This window comes from Silene latifolia, chromosome 7 (assembly GCF_048544455.1).
Source record: "Silene latifolia isolate original U9 population chromosome 7, ASM4854445v1, whole genome shotgun sequence".
NCBI lineage: Eukaryota > Viridiplantae > Streptophyta > Magnoliopsida > Caryophyllales > Caryophyllaceae > Silene > Silene latifolia.
Window position 1 is genome coordinate 61,537,757 of NC_133532.1, and position 12,970 is coordinate 61,550,726.

General features: G+C 35.1%; 1 protein-coding gene across 1 annotated transcript; it reads left to right on the plus strand.

The window, feature by feature from the left end:
- Nucleotides 1-3,433: 3,433 nt before the first annotated feature.
- LOC141590158 (protein FAR1-RELATED SEQUENCE 5-like) lies at nucleotides 3,434-7,429 on the plus strand. The gene is made up of 5 exons (XM_074410767.1): nucleotides 3,434-3,440; nucleotides 4,497-4,888; nucleotides 5,092-6,069; nucleotides 6,594-6,836; nucleotides 7,403-7,429. Exons 1-5 carry the CDS (start codon nucleotides 3,434-3,436, stop codon nucleotides 7,427-7,429), a joined length of 1,647 nt encoding a protein of 548 aa, XP_074266868.1.
- The last annotated feature ends 5,541 nt before the right edge of the window (nucleotides 7,430-12,970 follow it).

A 12,970-nucleotide genomic window follows, 5' to 3' on the forward strand; every position in this document is an offset into this window, starting at 1 on the left:
TGGGAACCCTAAATCAGACAACAAAAACGAGATCAACAGAACCCAGATCTTCATCATCTTCATCCTATCCCCACGATTCCTTCAATTCATCTCCATCACAATAACTTCTTCATCTTGAACCATCTCTCATCTCAGTTCAATAACCTCAGCATAAGAGATCTATCCTGCGCCCCTTGAGTTTTTGGTTGGACGCCCTTAATTCGAAGCTGCAGATCCTTCTTCATGATTTGCATCAGCTTTCTCGGAATAATAAGGGTAGCCTCATGTTTGCTTATATTGCGTTGTTTCCAGATGTGATAAATGGCGGAATTATAAATAGCGTTGATGATATCCTTTCCCAGATTGGAGTTCGTCAGGTTGAGTCTCCAATTGATCGAATTAGTGACTGGCATTGGAATCCCAACCCAAGTTCCCATCAACTGAAGCACAGCTCTGCTGTAGGCGCACTCGAAAAAAAGATGACTGATGGTTTCAGTCTCCCTTCTGCAAATGCAACAGGTATCCGAATCACTAATACCCAGCCTGAATAATTTTTCATTGATGTTCATATTGTTATGATGATAAATCCAGGCAATAAATCCATGTTTGGGAATTGTTAGGGAATTCCACACTAGTTTAGACCAGTCCACCTTTTCCCCTTTGTTTCTAATCATTTCATAGCCTTTAGCAATCGTGTATTCCTGCCCTTGTATAGTTGACCACGTATTCAGCTGATACGACTCATAGAAAAGAGACTTGACCTGGCAAATCTTCCTCCATGCCCAACTAGAGTTGTTGGTCGGAGTGTAGTTCAGCCAGTCCTCTCCCTTTATATAAGTGTGATTGACCCATTTAACCCAAAGGTGGTCAGATTTGGATGCAATCCACCAAACCAATTTGCCTACTGCAGCTCTGTTCCATAGGATATCTTCCTTTAGACCCAACCCCCCTTCATCTTTAGGCTTGCATATTTTTTCCCATGAGACTAGAGGAGACCGTAGGTATTCCACTCCCCCATCCCATAGGAAGTTCCTACAAATGGCCTCAATTCTATGAATTACCCCATTAGGTAGGATAAACATGCTTGCCCAATAATTGTGGAAAGTCTTGAGAACAGATTTTACCAACACCAATCTTCCAGCATAAGACAATTTTTTGGACCCCAGAATCCTAATTCTCTGCACTATCTTGTCAATAAGAGGCTTACATTCCTGAGCAGTCAGCCTAGTTGTTTTGATAGGCACACCAAGGTACTTGAAAGGGAAATTTCCTTCTACCATGCCAGATATTTGAAGTATATCTCTCCTCAAGTCATTCTTCACTCCATTGAAGTAAGCATTAGACTTACCCTTACTCATTTTAAGCCCAGAGGATTGAGAGAAAGTAGCAAAAGTCCTCAAAATAGTCATGATAGAGGAAGCATCTCCCTTACAAAACATTAAAAGATCATCTGCAAACATAAGATGTGTCAACTTGAGAGGTTTGCAAAGGGGATGGTACCTGAAATCCATGGTGTCAGTGGTGTACTCTAGTAGCCTTGTGAGGTACTCCATGCAGATAGTAAATAGCAGTGGAGAAAGAGGATCTCCTTGTCTCAATCCCCTCTGCCCCTTAAAGAAACCAAAGACATTTACATTCAAGTTAATAGAATAAGTAGCTGATGTCACACATTCCATGATCCATTCTCTAAACTGTTTAGGTATTTTTAAAGCAATCATCATTTGGTCCAAAAATGCCCATTCAATAGTGTCATATGCTTTCTGGAGATCTATTTTAAATAGACATCTTGGGGACACTGCTTGCCTCTCATATAGCCTGACAATATCCTGACATATAAGAATATTCTCCATGATACTTCTGCCTTGAATAAAACCTCCCTGATTTTGAGAGACTAAATCAGGTAGAATGCTTGCTAGCCTGGAGCATAAAAGTTTTGAAATGCATTTATAAATCACATTACAACAGGCTATAGGTCTATATTGTAGCACAGAAGTGGGTATATCAGTCTTAGGAATCAGAGTGAGCAAAGTAGTATTGAGCTGCTTAAGAAGTCTCCCTAATTCAAAGAAGTCTTTAACTGCATCAGTGATCTCTTCTCCCACTATATCCCAACTGTCCTTAATAAATTTACTAGAGAAACCATCAGGACCTGGTGCCTTGTCATCAGGAATATGAAAGATAATATCTTTGATCTCATCCTTAGTGATTGGTGTCAGAAGAATTTTCTTGTGTTCTTCAGTACAGAGCTTCCCTCTGTGCACAATGAAGGAGTTTACCTTTGTGGTGCTGGAACTTGACCCCAGTAAAAACTGATAATACTGGAGAAAAGCATCTTGGATACCTTGCTCATCCTTACATTATTTGCCTTGATGATCTAGAATCTGAGAAATAAAATGTTTATTTCTTCTGGCCTTGATGACCCCATGAAAGTAGGCTGAATTGGCATCCCCTTCCTTTAACCAATGGGCTTTAGCTTTCTGTTTCAAGAAATCTAGCTTAGCCTTCTGAAGATAGTTTGATAAATTGTTTGCTTCATACTCCTGTTTCAGCAGCTCCTCATCTCCAGGTTGGCTCACCAATTTCTTCTAAATCTGGGTCAATTTAATTTGAGCAATATCAGCATTATTCTCAATATCAGATAAATGACCTCTATTAATCTTTTTCAGTTCTGGTTTTAGAAGCTTCAGCTTCCTGACTATCTTGTACATCTTAGTACCATCTATCCACTGATTCCAGATTCCTTGCACACAGTCTTTGAACCCAGGAGCTGACCCCCACATATTAAAATACTTAAAAGGCCTATTCTTTCTCCCATCAGCAGTACCTGTACTCACCAAGCAAGGATTATGATCAAAGTTGCCCTCTGATAATATATCACAGCTTAGACTTTAAAAAAAATATTCATAAAAAAAAAATTATTCATTAAAAAACTCGTGATATTTTTGTGTAGAGCGTGTGATACATAAGTGGACTCACGGGACTCAAAAATATAGGGTGGACTCATGTGATCCTAATTCTCTCTCTCTCTATATATATATATATATAGAATTAGGATCACATGAGTCCTACCTGATTATTTGAGTCCATGAGTCCATCTACAATATCATACATGAGTCATAACAATACTGATTTATATCAAGCTATTAGTGAGGTTATTTTCGTCATTTCCTAAACTTGTTATATCAACCATATTATCAGCTCAAACCTCACCATTTGAATTCATTCACTTTCTCTCTCTTCTCTCTCTTCCGCGATCACCCTGTTTATTCTTACGCCGTCAATTTTCGCGCGTTGTCGTCTTGTTCGCTCTCGTTGTCATCTTCACCTGTTTTCATCATCATCCGTCATCGATTTTCATCGATTTTCTTCATCATTCGTCTCAGTGGCTCATCCTCATTGACTTTTTCATCATTCGTCATCTTCATCTCTTTTTTCCTCAATTTTAACATATTCAATGTCAGGTATTTCATCGTTTTGCTTCTTTTATTTTATGTTTTAATTTTTTCATTCTGTTTTCCTGTTTATTGCATGATGTTTTGTTGTTATTGTATCTTCGACTGAATTCGTTTTGTGATTACTGGTTTTTTGTTATAATTGATGTTATAATTCATCAACATCAATCACGGATTCATCAATTCGTGCTAATTTATGTATTAAAATCATGTACTGATTACCTACTTTCTTCAACATGTAGTTTTTGCTATTTGATGTGTTAAAATTTATTCTCTGTTTTCTTCATCTTTTAGTTCTGTGCTAATTGACGTATAAAATGATGTACTGATTGTCTGTTTTCTTTATCATCAAGTTTATTTTGCATTCATTGTTTGTGTTTACATCAATTTTGATCGTTATTTAACAGTTTCCTTTGTATCACTTTTTATTCTTTAGAGTATCATAATCAATTCTAAATAGTATCACATTTTATAGATTTTGTTTGCCTGATTACTGCTCATTAGAATCAGATTTCCTTTTAGAATATCACATTGAGTCTTTTACAGTATCATATCTTTGTCATACATGACTCGTAATTACTTTACGTACATTAGTATCACATGTTATGCTTCGAATATCACATTGAGTCCTTTACAAGATCATAGGCAAGTACATGACTGTAATTACTTTACGTACATTAGTGTCACATGTTATGCTTTAGAATATCACATTGAGTCCTTTACAAGATCATAGGTCGCAGTACATGACTGGTAATTACTTTCTCAGACATTAGTATCACATGTTATGCTTCGAATATCACATTGAGTCCTTTACGGTATCATAGGCGCGACATGACTAGTAATTACTTTACATGTGCATTTGTATCACATGTTATGCTTCGAGAATATCACATGTATTCCTTCACAAGTATCATAGGCTGCAATACGGTTGCGTATTTATTTTATATTCATCAGTATCACATGTTATGTTACACAATATCACATGAATTCCTTCACAGTATCATAGTTTTGTTATAATCTAGTTATCTTTGTTATAATTTGTTTATTCAACCTCTCTTGCTGTAGAAAATACTTTTGTTATTCCTGTGGTACCTGTTCCTACTCCACAATGCATAAACGTTGATGAGGTGCATGCTGGGAATCGTCTTTCTTTGATGGTGATCCCTGGAGGTTCTGAGGAGTGGGTCAGAAATATTGTAACTGAATTTACACCTACAATAGGACAAACTTTTGCTACGTTAGATGAGGGTATACAGTTTTATGAGACTTATGCAATAGCATGTGGTTTTGAACCAAGGAAATCTTCAACGAAAAGGTTTCGTAGTAGTGGAGATATTAGGACAAAATTGATTGTGTGTCACCGGGAAGGATTTAGGGATTCTAAGCCGACAATATTACCCATTACTGGTGAGGAGGAGGAGCCAATGGTCAAGGCCTATAATCCGAAGAAGACTAAGGTTACTAGGATTGGTTGTAAAGCTAGGATTTTCTTTAAATTTGTTATTAAAGAAATTGACCAAGTTCAAGTGCCACTCTTTGTTGTTGATCGCTTTCATGCGCCCATAACCACCTTCTTTCTCCACTCGAGTATAGAGAATTTCAGAAAAAATGTAGAAACCTTGCTTTTCAACATAAACAAACCATCGTTGATAATTGCAAGGTCAATATTGGCCCAACCTCTACTTTCAGGTCCATCAAGGAATATGTTGACGGCTATGAAAATATTGGAGCTTCTTTGACTGACTTTAAGAATTTTGGAAGGGAAATCAAGTGTTTTATAGGTCTTAAGGATGCTCAAATGTTTGTAGACCAGTTGGAAACCCTTCATGAAACCCAGGAAGGTTTTTATTATGCCTATGATATTGATCAGAATAAGTGTTTGTTTCGTGTATTTTGGGCTGATGCAGCAACACGTCGTAATTACGCTCTATATGGTGAGGCGGTGACTTTTGACCCAACCTATTCAACTAATAAGTACGACATGATCTTTGCTCCCTTTACTGGTGTTGATCATCACAAGAAGTCCGTCACTTTTGGCGCTTCGCTTATGTCTAGGGAGAATGACCAGAATTTTAAATGGATTTTCACAAAATTCTTAGATTGTATGGGTGGAAAGGAACCCCATTGCTTTTTTACCGATCAATGTCCTGCTATGAAAATTGCAATCCCAGCTAATTTTACGACTGCTGCCCACCGCTATTGCATGTGGCATATTATGAAGAAATTACCTGAAAAGTTAGGCACGACAGTGACCAAAGAGACTGACTTTGTCACTCGTCTGAATTCTGTTGTTTGGGATTCAGACTTAGAGCCTTCTGACTTCGAAGAGAGGTGGTGTTCGTTGACCAGTGAGTTTCAATTGGAAGATAATGCATGGTTGCAATATCTGTTTTCCAAGCGGCAACGTTGGATTCCTGCGTATTATCGTGATATTCCTCTTGGTTGTCTTTTAAGAACAACGCAACGCTCTGAGAGCGAAAACAGCTTCTTTAAGCGCTTTGAGAATCCTCATGGCATACTTGTTGAGTTTTGGATGCGCTTTCAAAGTGCTATGGATCAGCAACGGTACACCCAAAAATCTCTTGACAGAGATAGTGATCACTCCCTACCTCAAACCAAAACCCTTCTTAGCCTTGAGGTTCATGCATCGACTGTTTATACGCACGCTCTCTTTTATGAATTCCAACAGCAGTGCGTTGATTCTCTAAACTCATGTAGTCTTTGGTGATTCTTCAAGGGGGCGTCTGAAGGTTCCTCGATGTTGAAGATTCTATCTTCCATAAGACTTACATCATCGTCGCATTTAATCCTTCAACGTTTGATGCAACATGTTCATGCAAGTTGTTTGAGAGGAAGGGATACATATGTAAACACATCATCTGGATTTTATCGGTAAAGGGATCAAGAAGATACCGATAAGTATCTTCTCGAGGTGGACAAAGAACACTAAAAAAATGTCCTTGTATGATGTTCACGGTCAATTGTTGGATGATTTTAATTCGTCGGATGTCACTAAGCTTGATTTTGACTGCCTGTCTGAATTCTACTCAAATTTAACACTCGCTCAAATCTCTGCTGAAAATCACATAAATGAACTGACTTCATTATCAAGACATTTAGACAAAATTTCAAGTCTCAGTCTTTGAAAAATTGACTAAACAGCAAGAGTTGGAGATGCTCCTTGGGGTTAAGTCTTCATCTGAGGTTCGTATACTACCTCATGTTCAATCAAAAAACAAGGGTAGTGGCAAGAGGTCGATGTCCAAGAAAGATCAGTTCGTTGCTAAGGCACAAAAGCCGAAAAGATTTTGCAATAATTGTAAACAAATGGCACATCATGATAAGCGGAATTGCCCTAATCCAGCTGTTGATACATCACAACACTCGTTTGATCATGAATCCGATGTAAGTAATTTGTCTTACAACTTTTATTATTTCACTTTTACGTGTGCTATATCACAGTTCCTGAAGTGTGACCCTGATAAACAAAATCACAGTCCATGCTAAAAAATATCACAGTCCATGGTAAATAATATCAGTACCCTTGTGAACCAATATCAGAACATTATACTTGATTGTAGACAATATCATCCCAATACTAAAAAATATCATTTATTTAAAAGGTGTCTACTTTGAAACAATATCACAATCATTTAAAAACAATATCACTTGTCACTGGCAACATTTATCAATTTTAAATCCCTATCTATTTTCAGAATCAATTAAACAATATCAACACGTGTATGCAATAATATCACACTACGTACCCAATAATATCAAAGAAAAAAGGATTTTTATATCCCTAGCCACTGTTGTTGTTCCTGAGGATTAATATCACAACAACTAAAACATATTATCATACAACCCTTGAAACAATATCACAGTTTACCAGAAGTTGATCAAAAAAAAGTTATATTTTGTCAAACTTATTACTGACGTTATGTCACTGTTTTTGTCTGTTTGTTTTGCAGATTTCTTCACTTGTTGATAGTGATTAAGGGCTTCTGCATGCTGAGGAAGTCTATTTTACATCATCAACTTTTCACAATCGACTTTTTATTGCTTACACTATTCAATTATTTTTCTTGTATGTCATTCCCAATAGCATCAATTTTGTATTCTCTCCATTTTTTGGGTATCAATGTTATAAAAACCGCATAATTACTAATGTTGTTTTGTTGTCATTATTAAATACTATCCCACCTCATTTGAAGGAATATCATACTTGATTCAAAAAAATATCATCATAATAGTTAAACAATATCACAACATTACACTTGCTTGTATACGTATTTTATTATATTGTATTATACTGTAAAATACTACTAAGGAATATCACATTTAAAGTGAAACAATATAACCATTATTCATAAATATTACCACTACAATTGGATGTTTTTAGGAAACAATATTACAAAAATATGAATAAAATATCACAAAGACATACTAGACAATATCAACCAGTGAGTGCAATAATATTACAATTTGTACCATAGCAATATCAAAGTTAAAAGGATTTTTAAATCCACATCCGCTGTTTGTTATTTGTTAGAAGCAATAAAACAATATCAACCATTGTACTTAATAATATCACAATGTGTACAAAAAAACTTATCCAACTAAAAATGAATTTTTAAATCCCTATCCGCTGATTTATTTTAGAGAATAAATACAACAATATCAACATGTTTACGGAACAATATCACACTGGGTACCAAAACAATATCAAAGAAAAAGATTTTAACAACCTTGTCTCACATTATATTTTACGAGAACTAATATCACAACAACTTAAGCAAAATATCACACAACTCCAAACAATATCACGATTTACTAAGAGTTGATCAAAAAAAAGTTATATTTCCTACCAGTGTACCTAAAACAATATCACACAACTCCCCGAAACAATATCACATCTCTGTCCTACCAAATTACATTCCTAATCCTACTTTTGTCCTCTTCCTCTACCTCTCCCTCTACCTCTATTATTAGGATTTGCAGTCGTCTTCAGTCGTTTGTACTGGATTGTGGGTGTTTTTGCATCATCTTCACCGTCTTGTCTGGATTCAGGTAGTCTGTAAAAAACCAAAATGGCATGTTATGGTTCTATGTGAAATTTCTACCTTTGTGTCTTTTGCAAATAAAAGCAGAAACGTAATGTTATGATTCTATATCAGAAATGTAAAAGTCGGGTTTTTGGTTTTTACCTTCTGATTGGAGATTTGCGAAGAATGGGTATTTCTGTGTTAATTGTTGGTATTCTAGTAGCATCCTCCTTGGCTTTCGTTTGAACATTAGCCTTCTCTTTTGACGGACCTTCTGCCTTTGTTACTTCCTCTTCCACAGTATTGTCCTTCTCAACAACATTATCCTTGCCTTTTATCTTACTGCCCTTGTCTTTTGCATCTTCGTTATTCTTCCTCTTTTCCTTCAATCTATTTAAAAGCTCTCCCTTTCCCGCTGTAAATTCTTTAACTTTTCCAATCAGCGCTGTCCTCATGTCATTTATGTCAGGTAAAAGTAATGTCGCTGCTATTTCTACCCAGTAGTAGCGCCTATGCACTTTCGACTGCAACTCAGCTTCAAACAACTGCCCCTCATACCGAATCATGTGCATCATTAAGAAGTTTCCCGATTAAGTATTGTTTGCTTCCTTCTTTTGCCAATTGAAACTCGTGTTGACAACATCAAAATCTATTATTTCATGCGCTCTATCAACATTTTTCCCTACTAGGAAATCACTCATGTGATAGGCCTACAATAATGAGTTATACTATTAGTCATTATTTTGTCAAACAATCATATCCGTTTACTGTATACACTCAACCTATCCTAGCAACAATATGAGACAATCATATGACATGTCACTAGCAAGAATATCAATAAATCATACCACTGAATCTGCAGCCTTGTATATTTCAGTCTGCTCCCAGTTGTCGTACTCTGTATTGTCTAACACTTCAATCGTCTCGGTTTTGAAATTTACACAAACACGGAAATAGTGTTCTTGCAACACCATCGGAATAAAAACCAAATCTGCTTCCATGTTACATGGTACTGTGTTACTTCTTATGAATTTGTCCCATTCTTCGAATATCTTTTCCCTGTTCGCTTATTTGCCTTCAGTAACTTCTACTATTGATTCTGTAGTGTGTGTGTGTGTGTATATATATATATATATATATATATATATATATATATATATATATATATATATATATATATATATATATATATAAGTTAACAAATCCTTTACATTTAAGAGTTACTACATTTTAATCAAAAAGTGAATATGTATAAACAATATCACTTTTACGTGTGCTATATCACAGTTCCTGAAGTGTGACCCTGATAAACAATATCACAGTCCATGCTAAAAAATATCACAGTCCATGGTAAATAATATCAGTACCCTTGTGAACCAATATTAGAACATTATATTTGATTGTAGACAATATCATCCCAATACTAAAAAAATATCACTTATTTAAAAGGTGTCTACTTTGAAACAATATCATAACCATTTAAAAATAATATCACTTGTCACTGGCAACATTTATCAATTTTAAATCCCTATCTATTTTCAGAATCAATTAAACAATATCAACCTGTGTATGCAATAATATCATACTATGTACCCCAACAATATCACATTTAAAATAAGTGATATTTTTAATCAAAGCGTGAATATATATAAATCAAAACAGATGTCGACTTACCATGTGTCGAATTCCAAAAAAAAACAAGAAACTTGTTTCATAGGGTTACTTATGTGCTCAATGTGATTCAGAATTAGTGACCAACATTCAATCACATTGTTGTTGACATGTACACTTGGAAGCAACGACAATATATCCTGTCTTGCAAGGTATTGATCATCACTGAACTTGGCAACAACCTCACTGCTCAAAACATTAACACCAATGTTCAAAAATTGTCACATTAACTGTGACAGTGATAACCAATATCAAAATTAAACAATATCACATATTTAAAAGGTGATCTTGATAAACAATATCACATCCCATGCTAAAAAATATCACATCCATGCTAAATAATATCGCACCCTTGAAACCACTATCAAAACATCATACTTGATTGTAGACAATATCATCCCAATACTAAAAAATATCACTTATTTAAAAGGTGTCTAATTTGAAACTATATCACAATCATTTAAAAAAAATACCACATGTCACTGGCAACATTTATAAATTTAAAAGCCCTACTTATTTTTCAGAATCAATTTAACAATATCAACCTGCGTATGTAATAATATCACACTGTGTACCACAACAATATCAAAATTAAGTGAACAAAAATAAGAACAATATCTTTCTTTATGTGACACTTGATTATATACAATATCATGCTTTGTACCAAACAATATCACATATTTAAATGGTTTCTACTCTAAAACAATATCAAACCCATTAACGTACAATATCATATGACACTAGCAACAATATCACCTTTTGTAATTCTTTTGTCAAACTTAGATATCATTGCAATATTATCAGGCCATTAATAAAAAAAAGTTGCACAAAAATATATGTTTTAAAGAACCATACTCTAATGGGAGAATGTGGTCGTCCAATAGGCAGTAGTCAATCACTTCTTTCCTCGTAGTCAACATGTTTGCACACAAATGACTTGTTTGCCTTCATAAATCTTGAGACGAACTCCAATTTAGGATCAGCCACACCACAGTTCAACGTGCATCCAAGGCCATCGGATTTCCCCCTTTTACCGCTGCCAACGACACTGGCAGAACCATCTTCTACAGTAGCTAGAAATATTTTATATTACAGTATTCAATATATATTTTGTATTTATAATAATAATAAAAAATAGGATTGTACAATGTAGAAGTCAGTATTTTAAAATATAACCTTTTATTTTTGATAGCGGCGTCTGAACTTTGTTTTGCCCACCCCTTTCTCTCTTGCTTTGTTTTTTTCCTCTTTGTCTTTTTGCCAGCAATTTATGTAACAGTATACCTTTTGTGGCATTAAGGGTTGTAACTCTCTTCCAGACCTGACTCCTATCTTTATTCAAATCACTCAATACGAGCGTTGTTGCAATCTCTCCCCTGTATAACTGTCTCATCTTTGCATCCTTAGTTCACAATCAAAAGGCTCACCAACAAAGAACATCATGTGAAACATCATGAATAGGCCACAGTCCAGGTTCAAATCTTTCGATTGCCAATGAAACTTCACATTATTCATTTCGTAGTCCTTCACTTTTAGCCCACTTTCAGTACCTTTCGTGTTAAGGTATTCACCATAAAGAGTCCCATGTATATGATTAATGTAAACAACTATTCAATTTCAAGCTTATCGAACAAAACCATTATACCATTAGTTCTTTGTTTTCAATATTGTACTTACAGCCATATGAGCCATGTGTACGTGCTCCCCATCTTGGAATTCATCATACTCTCTGTTGTCCAAATAGAACATTTTCTGCCTCTTCAAGTCAACACAGATTGTAATACTCCGTATTTTATTTTACTATTTAAGTCGGGTAATTGTTTAGACGATAATTACGTTAAGTTATTTTACTTGACTCGCGTTGTATCGTAAGATCGAGTTGTTTCGTAAGTTAATTGAGACGGGTTTACATGGAATTCGAGATGTGAGCTAACCCATTTACCCTCGACCCATTGGAGTTTACCCAATAACATGTTTAACCCAACACCCAACATCATGTTTTTACCTAATTCTTAACCTAATTTTTACCCTAACACTACACAACCCTCATCTCACCCGCCTCCCTCTTTTCGACGCACACCAACACACACACACACGATCCTTGCATTTGATTGAAGATTGCTCATCGATTCCAACCTAATTCGATTCCCTGTTTGTAAGTCGATTTCATTCCATTGTTTATACTATTTTAAAGTCGTTTTTTTCGAAAAGTTTGAAAAGAGAGTCCTGTTTATTTGATGTCTAGTTTATGCATATAAAATATCATAGTCAAATTCTTTGTGGTTTGTCCTAGGTGATTTATTTATTAACATGTCGCTGAAACGTCCGCGAATCTGATTTGGTTGTGGAAAATGATTTGAAACCTTAATTTTTATGTCGATTCAGTTATGAGGCTTCTTCATACATAATCTTTGTATAGTCTAGATGATAATAGGATTTGGAATTTCTGAAAAATAATGTTTTAAACTCGTTTTATGAATCAATACTTTTTATGCGACGGTTTCTGTCAGTTTTTGGAAATCAGTCTGGAAACCCTTGATAAGTATGGAATTTGGGAAAAACACGTTAGATATAATTTGTAGCTAAGACTCATGGGGTTCCAATTCAATTGGCCTTGTATCAATTTGATTTTTCTGGAATTAGTTATGTATTTTATTCCGAGTCTGTCATGTGCTGGAAAATCAGGAAAAATCGTGTTTGTTTTTTAAGTTGATATTCCTACTAAGTTATGATGAGTCTAGGTTATGTGCATGATTATTTGATTGAGTAGGTGGTAATTATATATAATTATGTTATGTAGGTGATGGATATGTGAAGGTTCAT

What these genes read in the sequence shown, in the direction of transcription:
- LOC141590158 (XM_074410767.1), top strand. An exon ending in ATAATCCGAAGAAGACTAAG is followed by an intron (nt 4,889 to 5,091) that starts GTTACTAGGATT and finishes GATAATTGCAAG; the next exon opens with GTCAATATTGGCCCAACCTC. An exon ending in CGTTTGATCATGAATCCGAT is followed by an intron (nt 6,837 to 7,402) that starts GTAAGTAATTTG and finishes TTTGTTTTGCAG; the next exon opens with ATTTCTTCACTTGTTGATAG.